The 27,900-nt window shown below is 33.3% G+C and overlaps 1 protein-coding gene across 9 annotated transcripts in view; it reads left to right on the plus strand.

Moving 5' to 3' along the window:
- Positions 1-27,900, plus strand: part of NLGN1 (neuroligin 1) — a 905,219-nt gene that overhangs the window by 406,071 nt on the left and 471,248 nt on the right. For 6 of the 9 annotated variants that reach the window (XM_009446867.4, XM_009446866.5, XM_063807333.1 and 3 more), the window contains exons 3-4: positions 4,279-4,338; positions 11,628-11,780. In XM_009446867.4, coding sequence (XP_009445142.1) covers positions 4,279-4,338; positions 11,628-11,780 — 213 coding nt within the window. The remainder of the gene's footprint in view (positions 1-4,278; positions 4,339-11,627; positions 11,781-27,900) is intronic. The other 3 variants (XM_054681258.2, XM_054681260.2, XM_054681261.2) reach the window with 1 other exon arrangement.

The following is a 27,900-nucleotide window of genomic DNA, read 5'->3' on the forward strand; positions in this document are numbered from 1 at the left end:
AATTCAGAGGCTTCTTCCCTTGAGAAGGACACATTTCTTATGGGCAGCTTTTCTAAGTCGGGAGCTAATAATACCCTCAACCTACTTGCCTTTTGCAGATATGTGTGACACAAAGTATGGATAATTTCTGCTGAACTGAACCCATAACGAAGGAATTTATAATCAGTTCTAATGTATTTGAGACCCAAAGTATATTAGCCCTTCATCAAAGGGAATGATAAAAAGCAGCATTAATATGGGTGGATAGTAATTATTTCAGAGCTCATAATTATTCTCCTGTTAACTACAGAGAAACGCTGATATTTTTACTCCCTTTTTAAAAAATAAAAGGCTCTGGTCGGATTCTGAAATGTAAGAATGCATCGCACGTCCTTTACAAGAACCCATACTTTGAATTATGCTCATGTTAATCGAAAAGGAACTATTTTGGAATTAAATGAGTTCAAAGTTCATGTTAGGAGTTCCCTTTACCTTGCTTAGTCCTGTTGTTTCACCACTGAATTTATTTATTGCCCATAGGAGATATAAAGTATAGTAATTACTCTCACTCCCTTTCAAAATGACAGGAGGTCTACTCTCCTATTAACTCTAATGAGAGTTATGTGTGTGTTCCTCAGGGAGGACAGACCCAATAGAGTTTCAAGGTAGCATTAATCACTTCTACACACTGGTTTTAGTGGTCTCATTTGCTTTATATTTTGGTGCTTTGAGATATCCATTTAAACTGCTTGTATTGAAAATGCAGTATTTGTTGTTTAAAAGAAGCATAAGCTGTGGTTAGAATGTTGTTAATAACTGTTATTTCTATTTGAAGAGTAAGTGTGTTACCCTTTGAGGAAATGATGTTGCTCAATTTACAGGAATACAGTGTCTAAAATGTGACTGTCTACTTTTCATAAAAAATTAATGCCAATTACCATTTACAATATTTTCTTTCCATTTAAAATGTTTTAACATGAGTGATTACATCATTCTAACAGTTTAGAACAAAGGGAAAGTGAGCCAGAGAGCCGGACGCCCTAGGAAAGAAGGGAGCTCTAGGCAGAGGTGGTGTTTTGTGTCCAGCAGGGGAAGAGGGAATCTTGAGATCATGTAGGGATCTGTTGCGGTAATCCACAAGCATATGTTTACTCCACTGAGGCTTCCTCAGAGAAACCAAAGTGGAGTTTCTCAGTTTGCAGCCCTGAACTCTGTATATATTTATTCTCAGTGCCTTTAGGCATAGAGATAAAGGAAATCTGTGTTCTTTCTTCTTATAATCAGTTTTGCCCAAAACTGTTACCAACCCTCTTCTTCCTAGGGAACCTTCAAAAATCAGATATGTAAAAAATTCTTGATATTAAGAACACTCAGATATACTGAAATCACTAAAATACTGCTGTAATTCGTACTATGGGAAAAAACTTACTGTCATCTAATAATAACGTTTTATTTAGTATCAATAAATGAAGTGTATTGGGAGAACTGCACTTAATCCTCCTCCAGGATAATCATATCCCCATGATGCTGAAGCAATATTTGTATTTGCTTCTAATTCTTCAGATTTATTACAATAAAAGATGTCCTATACAATGCATGCATGCAATTATTATCTCACATCAGGTAAGAGACACACAGTTTCCTAAGTAAGGAAGGTAAAAATAACTAATGTAGCAAAAAACAAAAAATAAAACAACAACAACAAAAAAAAAAACAAGAAACAAACAAGCAAAAAAACTGATCCATCAACCATGCATCCATGGAAAAACTCTCTGTATATATACTGTCCATGACTTCTCTACATATGCCCTCAACTAGCAACTGAGAACCATGTGCCACATGCAAAGAAGTGGGCGATGATGTTTTGACAACAATTCTCTTACTGTTGCAACTCATGTAGGCCCAAGAGCTAGCCAGTTCTAAATACATGTAAAGTATATAGAAAGCACTGGCTCAGTGGCTATATAACCTGAATGATTCCTCATAGAAATCATGTAAATTGACTTGGGTACCCTAGAAGGGGAAAGAAAGACAATTCCATCTGACTAATTCAGGAGAGAGATCTTATAGAGCCCCGAACAAAATGAAGACAGTGATTTAATTGTGATAGATTTTACACGTGCCTCCAAATATTAGCAAACTAATGATTCAGGAAAAAAAAATTTGAGCTCACATTAATGATTTCTTAATATAGCCAAGAATTAAGCAAATTAAGTAATTTAACTAAAATTGGAAAGTAGATAGTGGTTTTGGCAGCAATAAATGCCACTGCATTTAAATTGTGTTGCTAACCAGTGAATAAAACCGTAATTTCTACATAGCAGCCTAGAAAATAGAAATGTATATTTTTTTGCAGTCTTTAAGAAATTACAGAAAAATTAAAAGCTTGAAAATATAATTTTTGAAGTCTAATATTTTGAGGGATGCTTTGAAATTGGAAATATTTTAAATATAATATTCTGATTCAGCAATTTTAAAATTTAAATGAAAAAAATATGTATAGCTTTCAGAAATGTAGCTATGTTGTTGCATGAATGTCAAATAATTCTAAGCATGCCTTTTGCATTTAAACAGGGTCATGTTAAATAAATGTACATTTCTGTGAACTTGCAACTGAGTGTCAATTAATATAAATTATTGCTTTATCTAGGTTTTCTGTTAATGGAATAATTGCTTGCAGGTGTGATTATGAAAGTCTATCACTTAATTTATTGTTTACAGTTTCCCTGTCTGTGTTTGAAATGACCTTGAAACCGTGACCTTTCAATTGAGGTAGTCAATGGGTTACTTCAATTACTTCATCCATTTCTGCCTTTCCAACCTTCTGATTTTTGACAAGTTATTACTGTTTTTCAAGGCTGTCTCCCTGAGCTGATGAAACATAACTGTATTATATCTTATTTTTTCCCCTCTGTTTTCTGGGATTGTGTTTTTCATTCTTTGGGAGTTATAATAGTAAATTTAGTTTGGAATTATAAATATAATGAATAGTAATCTCGGAAAAGACTTAGAAATTTTGCTAAAAATGTTTAACAATCTTTCCCTATGAAGTGTGCTTAGACTTAATGGCTGCTTCTTTACTATTTATATTATTGAAATCAGTACATGACTTTCAGTCTCTTTTTCCCTCCCTTTTCTATGACTGTTATTTTATGCATGACAAAATTCTCTTGCTTACTGCTATGTGATTGGCTGTCTTTTAACTTGAGTGTCCTGTGTTTGTAATGATTGCTTTTTGCATGAGGATTATTAAATGTCATACAAATTAAATGGTTGTGGAAACAAAAAAAGAATGTTGAGACTTCACTTGCTGTTTTGTGTGCTGAGTATGTCAATTATGTGACACTTAAAATTACTTTCATATGCCCTTTGACGTCCCCTTTGGTGTGCTCCTTTATTCTTGCAAATTAGCATTGTTAAGTATAATAAAACACTTACTAAACATTCACAGTGTTTTAATACAATTATTCTCCTCAAACATGATCCTATTATAAATAACTATACTGAGCATGAAACTGCACTAAGGCGTAATTCCATTATATTACTAAATTGATTATGAAATATAAGCCCTGACTCGGTAACTACCTTAATAGCTAAACACTGACTTCTACTGATCGAACTTTTGCTCTGCTGAGTGATGAGACTATTTAGTGATACATTTGTGCAGGATGCAAATGTCTTAAATCCACAAGTAATATTTAAATGAAAACACATGGGGAAATATTTGTGTAATGACAAGTAATTTTAAAAAGTCACAGTTTTGAAAAATGTATGGATTAAAAATATGTGAAAACCAAATGTTAATGTTCTTAAAAAAAAAGAAGAAAATAGAAAAAGAGCAACTTAAGATATTCATATCTCTGTCTTCTCTAAGGTTATTATATTGTCTCAAATTAAAGAATGAATTTGACCTACTTTTTTAATGTTGCCACCAATTTAAATTAGAAAAGACACTGAATAAATTAAGTTCTTTCAGCTAATAAAACTGTTTACTTTTTTGTATGCAATGGGTTTTTTTTTTTTTTAAAAAAAGTCTTTGCTCATGACTTGATTTTCAAGCCATAATGTATTTTTTATGCTGGATATATTTACAACCCAAACCTTCTATGAGATATTTTTGGGAAAGGGATTTTTTTTCTTAAACAAAAATAGGTAGTCAATTATGATGTGACCACTTCCCCACTCTTTTTGGAAATATCCTTGAGAATTTTAGTATTTATATTTATTTTTTCCCCTCAGTCTTGTTTATTCTTGAATTGTCTTTTTTTTTTCCCTCCATTTCTCCGTTCTCAATCCTAGGTCCCCTTACAAAGAAACAGACCGATGATTTAGGTGATAATGACGGTGCTGAAGATGAAGGTATTTTTTTTCACCAAATCTATTTGCATGACAAGGGCCTCAATCACTTTTTCCACCCCTTTCTATTTTTTTACTTCTTGTCTTTTTTTGAAGAGTTGTTTTTAATTCCTGTTTTTGATGTGTTTTGTCTTCTTGCTTGTTGTTACATACAAATATAGAGTATTAATTTTTTAAAAAAATGAATTTAAGTTTTACATTTTGATGCCAACCATTAAAATGTTTTAAAAAGAGGGGCATTTTTTTTTTGTTTTCTTGAACTGACTTTTGATATGTTTCATCCCACATTTTGACTGAATTTTGTCCACCTTCTTTGAACTAACAATCTCTCCCTTGCAGTCTCTCTGTGCCCATTTTGCATGTTTTCTAATCTATGTAAATATTTTCCCAAATATTAAAATGTGTTTCATTTTTACATTCGACATTTGTTTTAAAAACACACACACACCCAATAAAATGAAGGACAAGCTGAAAGCTAATATAAAGTGTTTCTTGAGCAATATATTTTAATGTAAAAAATACTGTTTTCTGTTTATTTGCTTAAATGTCACATAAATGCAATTAAATTGTATACATAAGAAAAGGCATTACAACTATTTAGAAAACTGTAGTAAACATTGTACAACCATTTAAGTATTCTGGACTCCTGTAGTACTTTTGATAGAGTTTGTAGCTATTTTCTTAGACAAGATTCAATGAATATTCTTAATTTCAAGGAGACATGATTTTCAGATTGTCAAGTAAAATATTCTGATTTTCAAACATTGCAACTATAAGCAATAGAATATTTTCTACTTCATTAATATCCAAATTGTTTCTCCTTACAACTTTCATTTGACATACAATTCTGATTTACTCTGTAAACCTATGAACTCACTACCTAGATTGACGTGACATTTCTGATTTCACTGTACCTTTACATGGTGTTGAAGTGAGCTCATCTTTTTTGGTTCCAATCAGGATTAAAGTTTATGCTTTTTGTTTGTTTATTTTGTTATGTTTTGTAATCCCAGGTTTCAAAGTAAGTGCCAGAAATCTAGAAATTAAATCTCATAACGAAAATAATAATGTGGTAAGAAAAGTTTTCCAAAATAAAATAATCTACAACAAGGACAGCAGAAGGTTTGTTCCATGAGTTACAAGGGAACTATGGGTAAACAAATTTTTACTAAAATATTTGCCTTGTTTGCATTGACATATACACATTTAATAAATTCCTTCATAACAGATAATTAAATTACAGAGGTGGAGTATTGAGAACTTAAAAATTATATTTGGTGTTAATATTTTTGAAACACTTAAGAATTATTTTGATTAAATAAAACGTATGACATTTGATTAAATATTTATTTACCACGAACACCAGCAGTAGATTAAAGATTAAACACAAAGCAGTCATTAATATTTGAAACAAATCATTATCGCTGTCCAAGAGTTATTCTGAATGTTAAATAGCTAAAAATATACTATCAAGATGCAAATTCTGATTTTTTTAAACACTATTTGAAATTTGATGCATTCAAACATTCAGGATATTTTGTGACATTGTAGAACATTAATTACTGTTTCCAAAACTATAAGAAGACTACTTCCACTTTCAGGCTTTGGGACTTTTTGAACCCCTTGAAAATCCTTAACTCCTAGAATTTGTTATCTAAACAATACTGAAAGCACACAGGACTTCTTCATGTGTATCTTTGTAAAGGCCAAATTTTCCCAATTTAGGCAAAGGGTTAAAATACATTATTTTCCTATTTTAAAAATATTTTGATTGCTTATTTAATGTGATTTTTTTTTCCTTTTGTTAAAACAGCTTCAAGTAAGGCATTTACCTATTTAGAGTAGGTAAGTCTGAGCGATCATAGCTAGGCCATGTAAACCTGAATCTATTTTATAGACATGTTTTGAAGCACATTTAACATTTTTAAATAGCCATTTAAAAAATCCTAAAACCCTATTAAAATGTCAGGTAGTATTCAGGTTAAGTACTAAGCCATTCAGTCACAAGAGCTATCGAATCAATAAATATTTTTAAATACTCAAAAGCGTAGAATGTCAAAGCAGTCAATTCCAGTTCGGTCTCTTCCTCTGTATTGTTTCAGATAATTGTTTTGAAGACAAGAAAGATGAATTCAGATATCCTACAGGGGAAAAGAAACCTTTTATAGAAATTTCTGAGCATTTTTAACTCAATTCTTTTTATCATTATTTTGTAGATGTGACTGTGAATAAAAATTGTGATCAGTATTGAATTTGTTCCAAATGTTGTCTCGACATCACTGGACATAAGGCAACAAATATGAAGGACTTGATAAGTAACTTCATTTACATCAGTCAGAAGTCAGGTCATCAGATCACTTATGTGAAATTCCCCACCCAGTTCCCCTCCACCTATGCTTCATTTCAGGTCCCAGTCTCAGCCACTGAATTGCAAGGCCACCGGCCATATTCCTGGGTATACAAAAAGATATACAAAAGAATGTATATCTTTTTTTTTTTTTTTGACAGAATTTCCTTTTGTCACGGAGACTGGAGGGCAGTGGCGTGATCTTGGCTCACTGCAACCTCCGCCCTCGTGTTCAAGCAAGCAATTCTCCTGCCACAGCCTCCCAAGTAGCTGGGATTATAGGCGCCTGCCACCATGCCCAGCTAATTTTTTGCTTTTAGTAGAGACATGGTTCATCATGTTGGCCAGGCTGGTCTCGAACTCCTGACTTCAGGTGATCCACCTGCCTCAGCCTCCCACAGTGCTGGGATTACAGGCGTGAGCCACCAGGCCTGGCAGAATTGTATATCTTTAAGACAATTCCATAGTTAAAAACAAGACTAATCTGAAGTGACAAAAATGGTTCAAAGTAACATCCCAGATTTCTACCAACTTATTTTAAAAATTTAAGAAGTATTTTAAAAATTTTTAATGGTGCAAATAATGCCTTCATATTAACATTTCAATATTTACCCTGGGTGTGGTGGCTCCACACCCTGTAATCCCAGCACTCTGGGAGGCCGAGGTGGGCAGATCACTTGAAATCAGGAGTAGGAGACAAGCCTGTCCAACATGGTGAAACTAAAAATAAAAAAATGAGCCCAGCATGGTGGCAAGCACCTATAATCCCAGGTACTCTGGAGGCTGAGGCATGAGAATTGCTTGAATCTGGGAGGTGGAGATTGCAATGAGCCTAGATTGCACCACCACACCCCAGCCTGGGCCACAGAATGAGATTCTGTCAAACAAAAAAAATTAAATGCAATTTTATATACTATATAGTTCCTTTTAAGACAACTTTTTGTAGATTTTGAATATTTTTAAGCTAAAAAGGTGTGTTTAATTCTGTTATGTCCAGTTTAACAAGCAGAAATTCAGTCAACACTTCTATGTTCATTCAGTGGTTCTGAATGATAACTTGAGGTTCATAAAAATGACTGGAGGCACAAAAGTCTGCCTTGAAATGTATTTTTTTATAATAGAGAAAGATTTAATTGAGGCAATACTTCACAATTTTAAAACTGTTAATTCTAAAAACTCTAAAATATGGGCAATTAAATACTTCATGAGTCCTTTAAGATAAAAAAAATCAGTAAACATTTAATGATTATATCACTAATAATTATTCACTAAGATCATTAATGGAAGTTGTAATTTCAAACTCTGGTTGTCAGGTATAAATAAATCCCCATTAACTGCTCTAGATCTATTGACACTTGCTACATTGGCTTAAAATTTTGGTCTATAAGAAAGATAAAATAGGTACTAAAATTTTAAATCAAGGTGTTTACTCAGACTCCAATTTTTTTTTTTAACTTGAAGAACTTGATTTAAATGTTTGTGTTTAGTAAGGCTTAAAACCATTGCAAATAATGGAAATTATAAACATGCCTGACAAACATTTGTACTTTTACTGGAACTGAGTTAGTATTTTAAAATTTCTGAGCATGTTCTTATGATTTTAGTAAAGTCAGTAGATGCTGTTTAGTCAAAGTAAAAAATCTTAAGTGAAAATTCATAGTTCACAAATTCCACTATATTTATAGGTGGTTAAATATGTAAAGGTTTAAAGAGACAACTTGGCTCTAAAAAATTAATTATAAATTAATAAGCTGCATTTGATATATTTGCACAGAAGATAAATGCCCCCTTCAACATTATTATTAAAATGATGGAATTAGCAGATGATATTCAATGGTAGGCTATCTATTAGTTTTATTTATAAAGAGTCTGGTTCTTTCTAAAAACAAATAAATAGTTGTAACTGAGAGCCTTTAGATTTGCTATTTACATAAAAAAAAAAAACCTATAAACTAAGCATAAAAGTTAAGCCTAAGATAGAAATTTGTAATAAAACATTATACAAAGTAGAGCCTGGCCAGGCATGGTGGCTCACACCTGTAATCCCAGCACTTTGGGAGGCCGAGGAGGGCAGATCACCTGAGGTCAGGAGTTCAAGACCAGTCTGGCCAACATAGTGAAACCCCATCTCCACTAAAAATGCAAAATTAGCCGGACATGGTCGTAGGCGCCTGTAATCCCAACTACTCGGGAGGCTGAGACAGGAGAATAGCTTGAACACTGGAGGTGGAGGTTGCAATGAGCTGAGATCACGCCACTGCACTCCAGCCTGGGTGACGAGAGTGAAACTCAGTCTCAAAAATAAAAATTAAATTAAAATAAAGCCTAAGGTGGACCACTCTGACAATGCACTATTAAAGGCTTCCATTTTTTTCCTGTAACAGAAAACGTCCAAAGTTTCTACAGTTTCTCAAACTTTGTTAACAATATTAAGGTTTGTTATGTCCAAGAATTTTACCTGTTTTAGTAAGTATCATAATTACTTTTGCACCAGCCTAATAATACTTTTTATAACCTAAATCTCAGGGTTACTTAAAATGAAAAATATTTTTCAGAACACAGCATAAGAATCTTAGAGAACTTTATGGAAAAAAAAACTGCTCAATATCTTAAGTTATTAGGCAAGGCTGAAATTTGAAGAGTTTGAAAAGGCAAATTAAAAATTAAGATTAACCCAGACTATCAGTCAATCCTTTTAAGTCTAATTTTCAAAGAAAAATAAAGAGATACCACTCAAAATAGCTCCTAGAATCTATTGTCATATTTTCAGTGTTTTCTGACAATGTCCACTTAATTCTGTTATTAAATATAAAACGTGGCAGGTCTTCTCCATGTGTGCCTGTATTGTTTTCCAGGTGAACAGAATGGTTCTACCAAGATTTCATTACTGTTCACAGTTGGTGCTTTGTAATTCTATGTAATTTTAATTAAAGAAGAATTCTGAAACAGCCTCCCTCTGTGCTACCTCCAAGCATACAATTAGCCGAGTACAGTGTCTGCTGTGAACAGTCAGTTAATGATTTCAGTTTAATAATTTATTATTGCTTCTTCAGTGCCAGCCACACTAGAAAAATAAGAAGCTGAAACTGTATGTAGCAAACAGGCATTTAAGGTGCACAATTTAACAATCTCAAAAGGATTGCTTTCTCTGTGTAAGTCTAACATCGCCACAAGCCCCCAGATCTTTATAAATGAATGAATACTATTTTTTTCTCCCAAGGTTTCAAGGAGAAAATAAATTCAGATTTTCCTCTTAAATGTGTCTGTGTTTAGTGAATGGTTCCTATGTCAAAGTATCCTTCCCTCACTACTTAAAAACAAGATATTATTCTCAAATATACCTTTGGGGAATTAGAGGGGTACTAGTAACTTTATACACTGGTATTAAGTCAAATTTAAATAGTCTTTTTAAAAAGTTTGTAAGTTCTGCAATGAGCCATTTCCCCAACTCGAAAATCTGGGCAAACAAGCTGAGCTGCAATCCTTGACCTAAAATGATTCTTCATTTGAAGATATCACTTTATTATTACACTAGAGAAATCAAGGCATTTACATTACACATTCTATTTTTTTACAAAAAATGCAAAGCAATCCCTAAGTAATCACTAGTTCTTTCAATAAATTTGTATTCTGTTAGTCCATTCTGAAAACTGGCACCTCGATTATAAGGATGTTGGAGAGTTAAATGTGATAAAAAATTTCAAAAGCAAAGGAACAAAAACATACTATTAAATTATACTTTTTAATATTGGCATAAAAAAAGATAATACATTTGATGTGATTTTGTTTCAATTGTGGGTATAAGAGATCATGGGCTATTACATAATAGTAATGTTTTCTTTATGTATATATTCAGAGCCATATATATGCATACATATAATAGTTCAAATATTTCAATCTATATAATCCGTAGATAAAACTATGTTTGCTGATATACACAGTTAGGCTTATCTATAGAAATCAGTGCATTTTTCATACTGATTAAAATTATCTTATGTTTATTTATATATTATTTCTAGATCCTTGTTGAAAATTACAGAATTCAGGAAAAGTATGAGAAGAGCAAATATATTTAATAAAATTCAGAGCTGTAGAAATCACTTTAACCCTAAATTTTGACACTTTACACTTGAACTTAGCTCTATCCCATCCCATGTCTACATGATAAAACATAGAGCCAAAGCGTGAAGAAGAAGAGTCTATTAGCTACACAAAGAAAGTGAAAAAATATTTGTCTGTTCTCTTCTTCCAAAGGGTAAGGAGAGCTGGATATAGTGGATGTCCTGAATCTCCTAAAAAATATCATTCTAATGACATTTCCCTAAATGCAACAAGAGGAGCACAGATGTACATGACTTTCGTGCCTAAACATTCGTCTGACATTACTTAGGTAGTAAACTGAAACATCTTGCATAACACAATACTGTAATTATGTTCACAAATTGGAGCATAAATGAGTTGATGTAATCATGTTGCATTTGACACAAAGCTTTACAGTACATAAGAAAGGTTAAACAGATTCTTTTGTTCACAACAGCAATAATACCATTGTCTTTAGTTTATGGCTCATAAATGTCATGTGAAGTCTATCATATTTTTAAAAAGTAGTCCTAAGAATCATTGCCATTCTATTTCTTTTGCGTTTACTGTCACTTGAGGAATTAATCAAAATGCACTAAAATTCACATCTAATTTTAACTTGTCTAAGTTTTGTAAGTCAGTTTGCAACTTGTAAACAAAATTTTGATAGAAAACAATGGATGCCTATTGCTATTTCCACAATAGCTATTTATATGAGTTGCTTAAGAAACACTTTAATAAAAACAGCAGTTTAAGAGCTATATTGAAATTATGCCCTCTTTTCACTAAGATGGAAAATGTATTCTCTGCTTCATTGTGTGTTATTTTTGAGGATAAGAACGATTGCCAACCATTTGTTTTCCAGATATTCGGGACAGTGGGGGTCCCAAACCAGTGATGGTGTATATCCATGGTGGCTCGTATATGGAGGGTACTGGAAATTTATATGATGGAAGTGTCTTGGCAAGTTATGGCAATGTGATCGTCATCACAGTCAACTATCGACTTGGAGTACTCGGTAAGAAGAGTCTCTCTTTTGTTTTCACCATGAATCCATGAAGTATGTGATGGTTTTGTTTTGACTTGTTTTGTTCTGCTTTGCTTTGTATCACCCATTTTTTTATGCTTGTTGACGTTCTCGAGCCCAAATTTTTTATAGTTTCAATGAATTCTATAGGTTGGTTTTAAGATGTGAAACTAAAAGGTGATGAAATTATTCACATTGTCATGGAATGTACTTCCTGGTTTATAAACTATGAAAGACAAAATGGCAGGGCCTTATTGAAGAAGAGTTCATCTTTGAACAAATATTTCCTTCTTCTGCTTTTCGGTTTACAATACTCTAAGTTTCCCTGAGGTTTGGCGTGAGCTAAGACTAAGTTTACATTCTCTTCTGGAGTATGTATATGGACTCGCTTTTGGGAATGATTGTTTGCCATTGTGATGGAGGTTTCTTTGGTTTGTTGTTGTTATTTTGGTTCCATAATAATTAGTAATGTTTTTCTGAATGTATTCTGATTGAATTATTTAATTTGAAAAAACATGCATTGATTTTATAAAGTAACAAAGAATTCAGTTCAATGATGTATACTCTTGCCAAAAGAATGATAAACACAAAGTGGAGATTTTTAGCTTTGATAAAAAGTATAGAGACATATTATTTATAAAATAACTTAGGTACTCTGAGATAGGCATGTTATCTTATACAATAACCAGTTTTTAAAAGATAAACTTGCTATTCTAGCATATATTTGTTTGTTATAGTATTACCACAATTTGAGGAGTAAAATTACTGTATGATTTAGTAAAACATCTTTATCTGTGATGTATTTAATTAACAGAATTTGCTAAAAGAGCACAATGCATCCACAAAATACTTAACTTTTTAATCTTAATTGTCCTCCAAGTCTTATCCCATACTATAGACTTGAAGAAGCATAAATTATAATTTTGTTTATACACAAAGAAGCGCCTCACTCTTTCATTCTACTATCTAAAAGATTCTGAAAAAGGAATTTGAATTATATTCCTTCCTTGGTAGTATCATATCTTTTATCCATGTTGAGAATCAGAATTTTTCCCTTCAGTGTTATTGTAACTCCTATGTAATCATAATTCTGTGTTTATGCTTATCACAAAATATTTTAAAAGGTAGAATAATTTTTGTGAATCAAGTTTATAGTCTGGGGGAAGGAGACATTTTACCAATGTGAAGGTTAAGTCTCAGTCATTTTCTAGTTTGTTTTTTTGAAATTTGGAGTGTGGTGAATGACCATAGATGCACTGCGTAAGTGTAGCTATAAAGTATTCTGTAGCACTGATCGAATACACATGAGTTCCTCCATAGTGTCTAATCATCCATTGCTTCAAACGTTCGTATGATTTCTGTGGGCTGGGATGAGTGTCTTTCCACCAATGAAAACTCTGTGTATTTAAGACATATAAATAATTGCTCATAATAATTCTTGAATCTTAAACCTTGAATTCTTAAATCTTAATGTTGTCACTTGTTTCCTATGGAACATTTTCATCGGAAGGAGGGTTTTTAATATTTTCATGCATTGAATCTTAATGGTAGTATTGTTGAGAGCTCAGTTTTTTGCTGATTATTATTCTTATATTTTTCTAATTTTTAAGTTGAAAATCCTGAGCAGTGACCAGTTTGCCAGATGAAACTTTAAATTGAAATGCTAAATTATGGTAACAGTGTTTTTAAGGACTCGAACATCCAGTTATTCATATTTATTTATTTTATTTAAGAAATACTTTGGCCACAACTTTTTTTGCCTCTTTCTGTTACTGGTTCTGTTTATATAAAGCAAGATTTCATAACATAAACTTTGTTGTTATGTTAACAAAAACTTTACCCATTCTTTTTCTTTTTATGTGTTCAGAACTGATGAGGACTTGACTTTGACCTGATTTTAATCCTATATTCATGCCCATACCCCATTTTAAATGCCACACTGTGAGGATTGGATTGCAAGGCAATGGATTAACTCACTAAAATATAAAGAACTCAGTCAATCACTTGGTTTAGATAGTAGCAGAGAGCAGACAGTATTGATATTATCAAAGTATGATTTCCCAGTGTTAAATATTTGTTCTGGCTCTACTGTACCCTAGAATATAACATTTAGTTGTCTCCTCTCCTTTATTTCTCTTAAACACATTATACACTGATAACAAGCCGAAGGCTGTCCTTGATAGGCCTCCTCTCAACGTGACAAAACATAAACTCTGTGAAACATTGTTTAGGTAGACTTTAAGACATTAGTTCTCGAACAGAGGTATTCTGGTCAGTTTTTTCCAAAAATATGTGTTGGGTATTGTGAAAATGTATTTAAATAAATAAATTCATAAAAAAGAAATTATCAGAACATTTGTTTCAGCATACTTTGCATGAGTGCCGCACCACAGCAAGATCAACAGCTCATCGGACAGAACTGCAACAATAAAGACTGTAGACTTTTGAGATTGATGTTGTGAATAGTTTGTCTAACAGTAAAAAGGTAAGCCAAGGTTTCTTGGGTGTGGGATCCAAGACTATGGCTGTCTAATTTGCACTTGAGTGATTAAGTAGGAAATAAGATATGATCCCACATCCGAGGAAATCCTGAGCTGTGTTTTCACTGGGGTATTTTGGTGTGAAAGAAATAGATTTGGGGGTCCAATGGACAAACTGGGTAATTACAAGATCGTTGATTTGAGGCGACTGGTTGGAACAATCAGGATGTCTGGAACAGGTAGTGCAATCTGTGTTGATTTGAACTTACCATGTGGAGGTGGTGGGGAATCTTACAAGTTTTGTTTTTTGCTCTTTGATTTTAGTGATGAATAGAGATGTGATAATGTTTTAATTAGAAAATTCGTACAGCTATCTAGCTGCCAATTTTTCAGTTTCAAGATCTCATGTTAAAAAAATTTGTTTATTACAAAGTAGGAATAGAATAGAAGAAAAAAATACCTCTACCGTTCCTCAGAAGAAGCTAGTAACAGGTCAGAATTAGTTCTTCTACCGACACCCTTTAGTGGTTTCCTTTCCAGTGGTAGCACAGAATATCACTCTTACTGTGTGGTGTATGATTTTCCCCCACCCTGGAAATGCTATTGGAAATGATAGGAAAAACTGCCAATAAGATTGACAAAGGGGGAAGGGAATGCAGGACTCTGCCTACTAACCTCACTCCCCAGTTTCATGTTAGAGCTCCTGGCGACCTCCTACCATTTAGTTTCACACTTCTTGTACACTAAATATTTAACTTTTCTTTCACTTTTGACTATACACATTCTTTGTCCTCAGCCAGTTTTGACATAAACTTTCCATATTTGCTTTCTTCAGCATCTATTATTTGATATATTGTTACATAGTCCTTATATATGTTTAAAATTATTGTTAGTAGGGTATTTTTTAAACATTCTAGTGTATGGTTTATAATCATCTTAGAAATGTAGGGAGAAATGGCCAGGTGTGATGGCTCACACCTGTAATCCCAGCGCCTTGGGAGGCCAAGGTGGGTGGATGGCCTGAGGCCAGGAGTTCAAGACCAGCCTGGCTAACATGGTGAAACCCCGTCTCTAGTAAAAATGCAAAAATTAGCTTGGCGTGGTGGTGGGTGCCTGTAATCACAGCTACTTGGGAGCCTGAGGCAGGAGAAGCATCACTTGAACCTGGGAGGCAGAGGTTGCAGTGAGCTGAGATTGCGCCATTACACTCTAGCCTGGGTGACAAGAGTGAACTCCGTCTCGAAAAAAAAAAAAAAAAAAGAAAGGAAGAGAAAAGAAATGCAGGGAGAAATACTTGATGTGTTGTTAAAGGGGGGAAATAATCAAAATTAAAGTTCTGATTGTAACTAGGGTAAACATGTTCTTATGGACAAGAATTATAGAATATATAAGATAAGAATTGAAAGAGGATATAAAATAAATCACTATTAGATGAGATGTCCACGAAACATTTTTTAAAATAGAAATTATTTAAATGATAATATTGACAAATGTCAAACATGAAAAACATGTTAAGTAATTTATCATTAAAATGTTCCAACCACTTATTTAAATTCAGAATAAATCTTTAAATTACTTTTGGAGTAAAAGAAAAATTTTAATACCCCTGTGAGGATCTTACTTGGGCAAACGAGATTTTAATCTGGTGGAAATGTAATCAGTTACCTTTATCTTGACATAAATATCTTGGAGGCAATTATGCAATTCATAATTCTAGCCCATGTGATTTATTTTAGAAAAAAAAGTTTTAAATATTTTAGAAGTACTGATATCTATCTGGACATTTGGCACATTTTTGGAAAAGGATCTAATTAAATATTTTACTTGGTAATTGAATATTTACACCACCCATCCATGGAAAAAAATAATTTAAAGTGCTAGCTCACCTACTTATATTTAAACAATTACATTTAGCTTACTTTATAATTCTATGTGGGGCTAAATTGTTTAAAACAAGCTTTTGTTAACTTCACTGCATATACATTTAATGAACACCTTAATTTATTTTTATTCTATTAGATATGGTTAATGAAATTTTTTGATTCTTAAAATTAGACTATCTATGCCATAATAATGCTTCAAGTATTATTAGATAAATGGCAACAATAAGTATAACTTTAGGCCAGGTGTGGTGGTGCATGCCTGTAATCTCAGCACTTTGGGAGGCTGAGGCAATAGGATCACTTGAGCCCAGGAGTTCAAGACCAGTCTGGGCAAAATGGTGAGATTGTGTCTCTACAAAAAGTTTTCAAAAAATTAGCCAGGTGTGGTGGCACATGCTTGTATTCTCGGCTACCCAGGAGGCTGAGGCGGAAGGATCAGTTGCGCCTGTGATCCCACAACTGCACTCCAGCCTGGGTGACAGAGTGAGATCTTGTCTTAAAAAGGGTGCGTGTATATATATATTTATGTGTGTGTATATATATATATATGTATTTATATATATATATATATAAAACTTTGGTGTGGTCAGTCATCAAATCAGTAACACTTGTTTTCAGCATTATACACCTTTTCTGAGGGACGAAAGTGAGGACAGTATAGTTTTTATCTTTAAAAAAGAGCTTTCAATATAGTTGAGGAGAAAAACAGTAGAGAATAATAATTGATATTCTACTTTATATTTATAATATATTGATTTATTAATTGATCTATATGAATAGATTCACTTGATCTATAAAAGGAAAACAGAACGAGAAAAAAGTAAGGAAGGGTAGAATATCTGATGGATTAGTAAGGATATAGTAATTGATATTTATATTTGAACCTGATTGGCCTAGGATCAAGGAAATTTGCTAAAGCCTGTGCATTGATCATGATTTAAAGAGAAAAGCATATTAATTCCTCAAGTGGTACAATGTTTTGTCATTGTTACTCCTGTTTATTGCATTGTTTTTGTTTCTGTCTGACTCTTTGAAAGAACCCCCAAAAAACAAAAGTCTCATACTCCAAAACAAATAAACAAAAAACTTCAAGTGTGATCATATATTTAAGAGTAATATTTAAACAAATGTTAAATTTTATGCGATTGTAATATTCTACAACACATCCAAATGCGTTCTTGAGATGCAGAAAGAAAAGGAGTCAGTTTGTCTATAGAGTCCAGACTGTTTTCATGGAAATGGTTGTACCGGAGGAAGGCCACAAAGAGTGGAGTATCCTTGGTATTAATTGAAGGAAAGGGAGAAAGACAATCTTTATTTTTATTTTCATTTATTTATACTAATTTGAAAAAGTGGAAGTAATTTGTGACAATGCACACAAATAAATAGATTGGTAAAATCATATTTGAATAGTAATACTTACAGAGAAAAGGATACAGAAAGTTAGGTCATGAGTATGTACAACAGTTGAACACAGATGCATTTCCTAGTTTTCTAGAAGCACAGTAAAATATAATGGATTACATTTCATAATTATCATAATCACAAAAAGGAAACAAACATATTCACCAGAAAAAAATACGCAAATAATAGTTTCTCTTACATTGTACTACAGAAGAATTTATCATATGGGTTGTATTTCTTCTATTTGAAACGTGACAATATAGGAATTGTGTGATAGTCTTCGTGTCATTATAAGATGCAAAAATATTCTCAGTATATGATTATTTATAGTGACCTTCTGTAAAAGCCAAAGACATAATAAAGGCAGCTGGGGAACAAAAGCAGCGAGGCCGAGGGCTAGGCCTGTGTCCTCCCATGGAGGACCGTGACTTCCCAGCAGCCCCTGAGCTGGACCCGCGGGGTTCATGGGGTCTCTGGCTTTCACCCAGGGTGCGTGTCTCGCCCACAGGGGCACCCCATAGTGTCATAACTTCATAAGTGCTCATAACTTCTATAATGTCATTTTAGCAAAGAGCTAACCAAAGGCAATCTGGGTAAGATATTTGGTGATTTCACTTATAATAAGATAGAGCTAAAATACAATTTAGAGCAATGGATGGTTTATTTGATCCATAGATTTCTTCTCTCAAATATGTTATGTCAACTGGGTTTTAATAAGGGCTAGATGGTAATCAATTTTAGATTGAGAACTAAAATGAGCTTCTGGAATAGAGAAACTATTTGTCCTGTGGCGACAGGTGCAGGGGACAACTTTAGATAGGTAATGATATTTTGCAAAGTTGACTGTTCATTATTTTTATTCCCTTACTCACTCCAAAATGGTTTCAAGTGGCCCGCAGTAAAAGCAACTATTTATTTATTCCCAAAACAGAAAAAATCTGAAAGTAAGCCTGCCAATTATTGTGGATGTTAGTTAAAAGAAGTAAAATGGTGTGTGTTAGGTAATTCATTCATGTATTCGTTCAGCCATTTATTCCCTTATTCTCTATAAATTGAGCAATATTATGTATGTCATTCTCTTAGCTATTAAGGATATTGTGAAAAATAAGATATATGTGAACCTTGCTATCAGTAGATTGTTAGCTTTAGGGAAGGTAGAAAATAAATAATTAAAGAAATCATATAGTTTACATAGATAACGATCGAATGCAAAGTTAATTTTCTTAGCAATTACCTATATAAATTCTAGAGAAATAGTGCAATGAGAAGGGAGCTACTTTATTTTAGAAACACAGAGCAGTTTCCCTGAGGAGGTAACATTCAAGTTTCCATTTCTTTTCTTTTCTTTTCTCTTCTCTTTTCTTTCCTTTCCCTTTCTTTCTTTTTCTTTCTCTCCTTCCTTCTTTCCTTTGTTCCTTCCTTCCTTCTTTCCTTCCTTCCTTCCTCCCTTCCTTCATTCCTTCCTTTTTCTTTCTTTTTCTTTTTTTTTTTAAGATGGAGTCTCCCTCTGTCACCCAGGCTGGAGTGCAGTGGCTCACTGCAACCTCCGCCTCCCAGGTTCAAGCAATTCTCCTGACTCAGCCTCCCAAGTAGGGACTACAGGTGCCTGCCACCACACCCGGCTAATTTTTTGTATTTTTAGTAGAGATGGGGCTTCACCGTGTTAGCAAGGATGGTCTCAATCTCCTGACCTCGTGATCCGCAGGCCTCAGCCTCCCAAAGTGCTGGGATTACAGGCATGAGCCACCACACCCAGCCCCATTTCTTATACTCTACTGAGAAAACCCTTGTCAAGATTCCCAAAGACCTCTAGATTGCCAACTTCATTAGTCACTTCTCTGTTTTTATCTTGTATGATCACTTCCTAGGACAGGACACAGTTAACCATTCCTTTTTTGGCCTGCTTGTTTCGTGGTGTCACCCAGGATTTTCCTCCTACCTCCCTGACTGCTTCGTCTCAGTCTCCTTTGCTGATTCCTACTCTCCTACCCTGACCTCTAAATGTTGTGCAATTAAGCATAATCCTTGGCTCTCTATCCTTCTCTCTCTATGATACGCCTTAAAGAACCCTGTGCATTACCAAATGCCATCTCTATGGAAGTGACTTTTCAAAACCATATCTTCAAGACTAACCCTTCCTCAGAACTCCAGCCTTTCATATACTTCTGTGTACCAACCCTTCCATGTAGATGTTTAATGAATATCTTCAACTTAACATGGCTGAAATATGTTGAATTTCTCAGGCCTCCTCTTCTTATTGACTTCCACAACTAAGTTATAATATTATTATGTCATTCTTTTAGTTATTAAAGATATTGTGAAAATCCTTAAATTATATTATAATAATTAATTATAATAGTTAATTAAATATATTTACAAAATTATAAATATAATATAGTCAGTAATGAAATACTGTAATTTTATATTTAAATTTTTAATAATAGTTATAATGAAATCTATATCTAATTATAATTATCAAATACTATAATTATAATTAGTATAAGATTGTAGCCTAGTTGTAGAAGTCAATAATAACCTAATAATCATTGCAACAAGAGCAATAGTAATGGTGGCCACATTCATTGAAGACTTATATTCCAAAATTTGTTTTAAGCAATTTACATAGATTGCATTATTAAATTCTCACAACTCTATGAGGTAGCATTGTTAGTTTCCAGATTTCATAAATGCAGAAACAAGTGAGTAGAGAGGCTAACTAATGTATTTACAGTCACACAGGCTAAACAGCATTCAGTGGTGAAGCCAGGATTCTAACCTCTCTTAAAGCAACACTGTACTGATGTCATTGCCTTATCCATCTGGATGATCAAGTAAAAACTCTTTATTTTCCTAGGTTTTCTAAAACGCTAGATTTAAATCAGCGAAATTATCTTTTAAAAACCTGCATTATAACAGCTCACTTCTCTGCTTAACCCACTCTAGTGGCTTTCCATTATTCATTTAGCATAAAATTCAAACTTCATCCCTGCCTTGTCTGGCAAAAGCCCTCATGAAGTGGTCCTGGCCTGCATTTCTTAGCTCATCTCAAAACACTCTTCCTCTCTGTTCCAGTGGTCATTTATACTTCATAGACATCAAACTTCCTCCCATTTTAGGCATTATATGCCTGGTGTTTCCTCTACCCCAGATCTTTGTGGGGCCAGTTCTTTATCGTTCTGATTTGGTTTAAATGTCATCTTCTCAGGGAGATCGTCCATGGTCATCCCATCTAACAAGAGCCGTCACTTCGTGCCATCTCCCTTTTAAAATTGTCTGCATTACTGCATTACAGTTATCATCCCTGATTATCTTCTGTTTATATTGGTATTGTTCATTTTGTTATTGTCTAGCTCCACAAAGCCCAAAATAGTTTCTGACATAGGATATTTTATCAGAAAATATTTGTTAATGAATTTAAACTGGATCTCAAGGGTCAATAGGTGTTGATCAGATGTGGTCGTAAAGCAGAGAAGGCAGAGCTGTGGGCAGAAAAGAGGGTCTGGGTGAAAACCAGAGGAAGGAAACGGTTTTGCATGCTAACAGAGCTCAGCAAACTCAGCTGGAATGCTCAGTGTTAAATAAGGTTTAAAACATAGGCAGCAGGCTGTGCAGCACCTTGTTAAAGATTTAGGATTTCTATGAACAATCAGAAACAATTATAAGACACTGAGCAGGTAAGTGACATGATTAGATCTGCATTTAAAAAATGTTTTGGTAGGCCTAGACCTTGATCAAAGTTGACATTCTGCTGTGGATACAAAAAGCACGGCTAATACCTCATTAAAGTGAGATGGTTGGTAGTCAATGGATGAGGCAGATATTTTGCTCATAGAAGATTGAGGGACCTGCTGAGGCTGGACTCACTCAGGTAAGTATAAGAATCTATTTTTTACACAAAGAGCAACACAGATTTTGGCAGTTTTTCTTCCTTTATTTTGATAATGGAGTCAATCAAACCAGCATTGTGAAGAGTTCTTCTGAATGCCTGCTTTGAAGGAGTGAGAATCAATATCAGTTATATTTCAGAGACTGGCAAATATGAGAGATTGTAATATAGTAATCTATAATATAGTAATCATGTAATCATGATGCCTCCTTATTTCTTAATGTTTCTATGGTATTAATATGGCTTCATTTAAGTTTTGAGTTGTCCTAAAAAGGATATCTTATTATTTTTAATTATTGTCTTAATAGTCTTTGGGCAAATTCTGGGAGGAATTTGAGAATATGTGGTTTATGATTTTCTCAAGTTGTTAAGATCAGTGATTTGGAATAAGACTACAGAACATAGTATCAAAATTTCCCTCATTGCTAGTTAAAGCATTCTTCTAGGACTAGAATTCAACAACCATTTCCAGGTATTGATAGGACTACAACTAACTAAACAATAAACAAAAATATATTTAGCTTTCTTTCACAGCAGAAGTCATCCTTTTAACTCATTGATTCATTTATTCTTTCATTAATTCCACAAATATTTATTAAGCAGCCACTATAGCCTTCTAATTATTGGTGTTTACAATGTTAAAAAAGTCAGCCTCAATCCTTCCTCTCTGGACCTTAGAGTGAGTGAGAAAAAATGACATTAAACAAATGAACAAAACATTGAATGACATTAAACAAATAAACAAAACATTAATACAAATTTTGATAAGTTGTATTTCCAAAAGAACAATGTGCTACAAAAATGAATGTTTTTGAAATGTAGACTGAGGGTTTCAGCACAGTTTTATGAGTTTTTCCTGCATGCATTTACAAAATTAAATATTACAAGACAGATAAAATATTTTGAAATAATTTTAAAGCTGTAAAATAATTAGAAGCAGAACAAATCGTTTAAAAAAGCAACTGTGGAAAAATGCAAAATCCAGACAAACAAACAGACCACCCTCAACCAACCAGGCAAAGTTCGAATTAAATGAGCAAAACTGGTTTGTAAAATAGAAAATACACAGGGAAAATATCCCAGGAGAGTGACTAGCCCTTAGGTAGATATTTGATCTGTGGAATGGACGGGTAACCTTGGAACTTTGCAGAGAAAATAAAACGTTCTCTTCTTCACCTGCCTATAACTCTGAGAAAAGTCATGAAGTGTAATAAATTGGCTGCATTACTGACTTTTTAACAACAAAGATATGGGTCTTTTCTTCAGCCAGGGTCAGTTTTTTCTCTCTGTTACAAAAAGACGATGAGGGCTTGGATTTTGCTTTTTAATTTTGTTCTGCCTTTGAATCGTTCTTTTTTTTTTTTTTTTTTTTCTTCTTCAGTAAGGAACTAAGGGAGTACTCCCTTACTTTACCATGACCTGGTGTCATGATCTTTGATGTTCTGCCCACTTTTACTGATTTGCCTTTAAAATATAGTGCAATTTCATATGCCAAGACATCTTGTTTATTCTTTCTAAAATCCTTTAGAAAGGGATTTCTGAAGTCTTTCCTTGAACTACTTACTCTGTAAACATATGGATACTGCTCCTTTTCCTTTGTCTTTTTAGTTTTAATTTGCAGAGTTCATTTTTTAAATCACCTTATGTTAGTTTTCTTCTTTCTATTCCCATTGCTACTACCTACTCACCTTGGGTTACCAAGTGGGTTTTTGGCTGACCCCTCATCCTCTAGACCTAAATTCACATGCCAATTTCATCCCACACCACAACCAGGCAAATTACTTTAATCCAACAGCATCAGTTTTCTTTAGCTTTTCCTCTGCTCCACATCTCTAAACGGTTCTCACTGACTCTGGGATCCATTCCACAGTTTTCCTGTCATTCCAGATCTGCTGAATTACTTTGCTCTTCTTCTTGTCAAACTTTACCTTGTATTGGTTTCTGAGGAAGCCTTTTCAGGCAGGCCGTACTAGACTCCTCACTGCCTAGGACGATCCTTTCCAACAGCCGACCTGCCACAAATACCCATCTTTCTCAATCGTTGTAGCTCTATTATCTTTCTCCCTTCAATTCTTTGGGCTTCATTCATCCCTCTCTTCTCTCTGCTTCCGTGGCATAAGCAGCTTAGTTTTTACTTTGGTATGCATAATACCAATCCTACTTGTTATGGTTATGTATATTAACTGCTTAATATGGTAGATGACTCACCACCCAAATTAAAAAATAAACACTGGAACTTATCTGGTTTTCCAATTTTATTAAGACAACAGACTGCTCTGCATACATAATCAAAAGTAATCAATAAACATATAAATGAATTCACTGTGGGCTCTTCTCAGGATATGCATTTCTAGGAATACAGAGCAGGTAGAAAGAGTGGCTGGTGGTATGGAATGTGGGTAATAAATTGTATTAACCATGTGCTTGCACAGGCTTCCTTTCAAGTCCCAAATATATGAGGTGAGGCCTTATCCTGGCTAACACGGTGAAACCCCGTCTCTACTAAAAAATTAGCTGGGCGTGGTGGCTGCGCCTGTAGTCCCAGCTACTCGGTAGGCTGAGGCAGGAGAATGGCGTGAACCCGGGAGGCGGAGCTTGCAGTGAGCCCAGATGGCGCCAGTGCACTCCAGCCTGGGAGAGAGAGCGAGATTCAGTCTCAAAAAAAAAAAAAAAAACAAAAAACGAAAAAGAGTAGCAATACTTTACCTCAATACCAGTGGCAAGAAAGTCTCCTGGATTTTCTAGAGAAGTATTCCTTGTTCTGAGACTATAATGCATGAAAGCTGCAATTTATTTTAAATTGAATAGCTATTTCTACATTTCCCATATTATTTGCATTCTTCTGGTTCCTGCTCAGCATGAGGTAAGTGAAAGCGTTGGTGCTCATAAGCACTAGATAAACATGAAAATAGTGTTGAAATGCTACTTTTTGAATTAAAATGCAGTAATCCCCCCTTATCCACAAGGGATATGTTTCAAAACGCTCAGTGACTCTCTATAACTGTGGATAGTACAGAACCTTAAGTAAACTACTTCTTTATGCATATGTACCTATGATAAAGTTTAATTTATAAATTAGGCACAGTACTTTATTAACAAAAATAATAATAAAACAGAGCAATTAAAACAATATACTGAAATAACAGTTATGTAAATCTAGTCTTTGTCTGAAAATATCCTACTCTACTGTAAGATATTTACCTATTTTCGGATCATGGTTGACCAGAGGTAACCGGAGAGTAAAACTGTGAGTGAGGGAAGACTGCTGTACATACGATATTGCAGAAAGGATAACTATTCACTTTATATAGATAATAGGCTTTGGAACCTGTAACTTTTTCAGGCTCAGCTTAATGTTGTTCATTTGTAAAGATAAGAAATAAAAGGAAATTGTTTGTAGTTTAACTTTGCCTTTTGATACTTCATCTATCTTGAATTGAATTACAGGTACACAACCATTATCACAAATAGAGATTTGGGTGCAATCTTAAACCAATCCCTGATTACCCTCACACCCACTCATCTTTTATAACAGTGTAGTCAGGACCATAAATGTAATTATATTCTAAAATTTTTCCCCAAATATGGAACAAATGACATTTCTCGACTGATTTATGTATTGGTAATTTCAGCATTTACAAACCTTTTTAAGAGGTGAGGCATATCCCTGAGATGAAACATATCTAAGAGAAATACTAATTTCTGTTCTAGTATTTGCTAGCTTCTTGCATCTGAGCTTTGAAAAAAGCCATCTTTACTGGAGAAGTCAGTTCTCTCAGAGAATATGCAACATGCTCAAACAGAAGTAAGTTATTAAAAAAGATTCTTTGTGGTAATATCACCATAATTAGGAGCAATTTTCTGACAGGAATAAGAGATGAGTTTATTCCTATGTTATTTAATTATGCTAGAATTCTTCATGTTTTTGACTTTGTATGAAAATAAGCTTTAAGAAATACTCATTATTCTTTTTTAATACAAATAAAACAATTGCTTCAGTAGATAGTGTTTTTCCTTAAAATATACCACAATTTTATCTGCTTTAAGTGACAAGAAATTGGGATTTTAGTGAATATATTTGGCTCTTCTGTTTTTGTATCAATCTGTACTATTTACTAAAGCAATTTATAGTCTACAATTCATATTTGGATTTATTTTTTGGAAGAACATGTTTACAGAGACCACAGATCAGACATATACAACATTTTCCCTGATTCCAGGTTGATCTGCATCTATATGAGAAAAATCTACATAGTCCCTTAGCGATATTTTACTATAATTCATACAATCTTGTTATTTAGGAAAGTAATTAAATAAATAATTCATTTACCTATTTTTACCCTTCCTTGTGCTAGGAAGTATTTGTGAGAGCATATACAATAACATTATGTTGAGATATACATAATAAATCAGGTTTAGGGAAAACAGAAGACTTGAAAAGGCAAATAAGTCTCAAAATATTTTCCAAGTTGATGAATTGAAACTCTACCAGGTTTTATTCATTTTTTAATATCAGAAGGTTGTGAAACATGACAAGTCTTCAGAGAAATCAAAGTTATTCTAGGCACTAAGCTCTGCAAAAGAAATTTCTCCTGTGGGACTTTATATGTTGGGGACAGTTACAAAAACAGAATTCTATGATAAAAATGCTTTTAAATAGAAATAAGCCAAAACTGTGTAGTTTAATTTTATTTACCATCCGTACTTCCATGTACTCTGTTTAGCTGTAACCATCTACTCCATGCATTAGCTTTTCTCTACCTATTCAGAGTCAGCATCCAAGTGGAACTGCTCGGGGATTCCAATGGCCAAAAGACCCAGCAGGGGTGATTAATAAGTAATAATGATTTCTATGTATGTGGGTATTCCATAGGTAAATGTTCTAATTGAATATTGTTTTGCATGAGAAAACTACTGATTATAGGTTGAACATTTCTAATCCAAAAATCTAATATCTGAAGTGCTCAAAAATCTGAGTGTTTAAAATTACCTTCTGGCTATGTGTATAAGGTGTATATGATACAAATTTTGTCTTTAGAATTAGATCCTTATTATGTATATGCAAATATTCCAAAATCCAAAGAAATCTGACATTTAAAACAATTCTGATCCCCAAGCATTCTGGCTGTTACTCAAGCTATATTTCACTTTTCTGATCCATTAATATAGGAAATCTGAATCAATGGGTTTGAATAAAAAAGAGCTTCTCTGTGGCTTGCCAAGTTCATCAGCTATCTTTAAGAAGGAGAGATAATTTACTTATTTTTCTTTTTTAAAATGATACCATATAATTAAGAAAGGCAAATTTTTGTTTTCTCTTATTCTCTTAAAAAAGATCTACTTGCTATGTTGTCCCTTTTTTTCTTTTTTTGTTCTATGCTTCTGTTACAGTCTTTATATAATAGTTTTAAAAAACCTGCTATTTTTTGGAAATAGAATTAAAATTGAGTAACTTCAATTTAATACCATGTCAGTTAATTCTCTAAGACTGTTCTATATGACTCAAGTGACATACAGTAGATGTCAGTGGAAATTCCTAGTTGCATCAAGATCAACAAATCCCAATTAAAGATATTCTCATATAATTTTTAAGTGTACCTATATATACAACTTCTATAGGTTAAAAATTGGTCTATTAGTCTAAACTTGAATCTGTCATAAGTTGAGTCTGTTCTTTTAAATGTTTCTTATATAAATCTCTCTATCCACCACCTACTACTTTTGGATCAGTGCTGTCCAACAGAAATATACTGCAATACACATACATAATTTGAAATTTTACAGTAACCATATTAGAGAAAAGTAAGAAAAAATAGATAAAATTAGTTTTAAATCTTTATTTCGTTCAAACTAATATATCCAAAATATTATCATTTCTAAATGAAGTCAACATAAATTAATTACCAGGGTACTCTGAATTTTTTATTCTTTGAAATATGCTATGTACTTTATATTGTACTGACAAAACATCTCAATTCACATGCTAAATCTTCAACAGCACGTGTAGTAGTCCCACTAAACCATACAGTTGTGTGTAACAGAAAACACTGTTTGGCACTGCTTCATTTAAAAAAAAATTAAATCAACTAAAATTAAATAAAGTAAAAAATGCAGTAACACAGTAACATGAGCCACATTTCAAGTACTCAATAGTCACATGTGGCTATTGGTTACCAGGTCAGACAACACACAGTTCTACACTGTTGTAACTAAAGTTTTTAATTATACACACCTGTTGGGAGAAATATTTGAAACAAGAACCCTCAATTCATGGAAGTATTTATAAATTATATACATGTACATGATATGAATATATTATATATGCTATAAAATAATAGAAATTTTGAAGATTAATGAGTATTTTAAAATAATAATGTTATTTTCTTGTTAATTTTTTTTAAAAAACAAATCTTTTTTAATGCTCTGTGTTAGGAAAACACTTCGTTATTTTTAAGATA

This window comes from Pan troglodytes, chromosome 2 (genome assembly GCF_028858775.2).
Source record: "Pan troglodytes isolate AG18354 chromosome 2, NHGRI_mPanTro3-v2.0_pri, whole genome shotgun sequence".
NCBI classification, from domain to species: Eukaryota; Metazoa; Chordata; class Mammalia; order Primates; family Hominidae; genus Pan; species Pan troglodytes.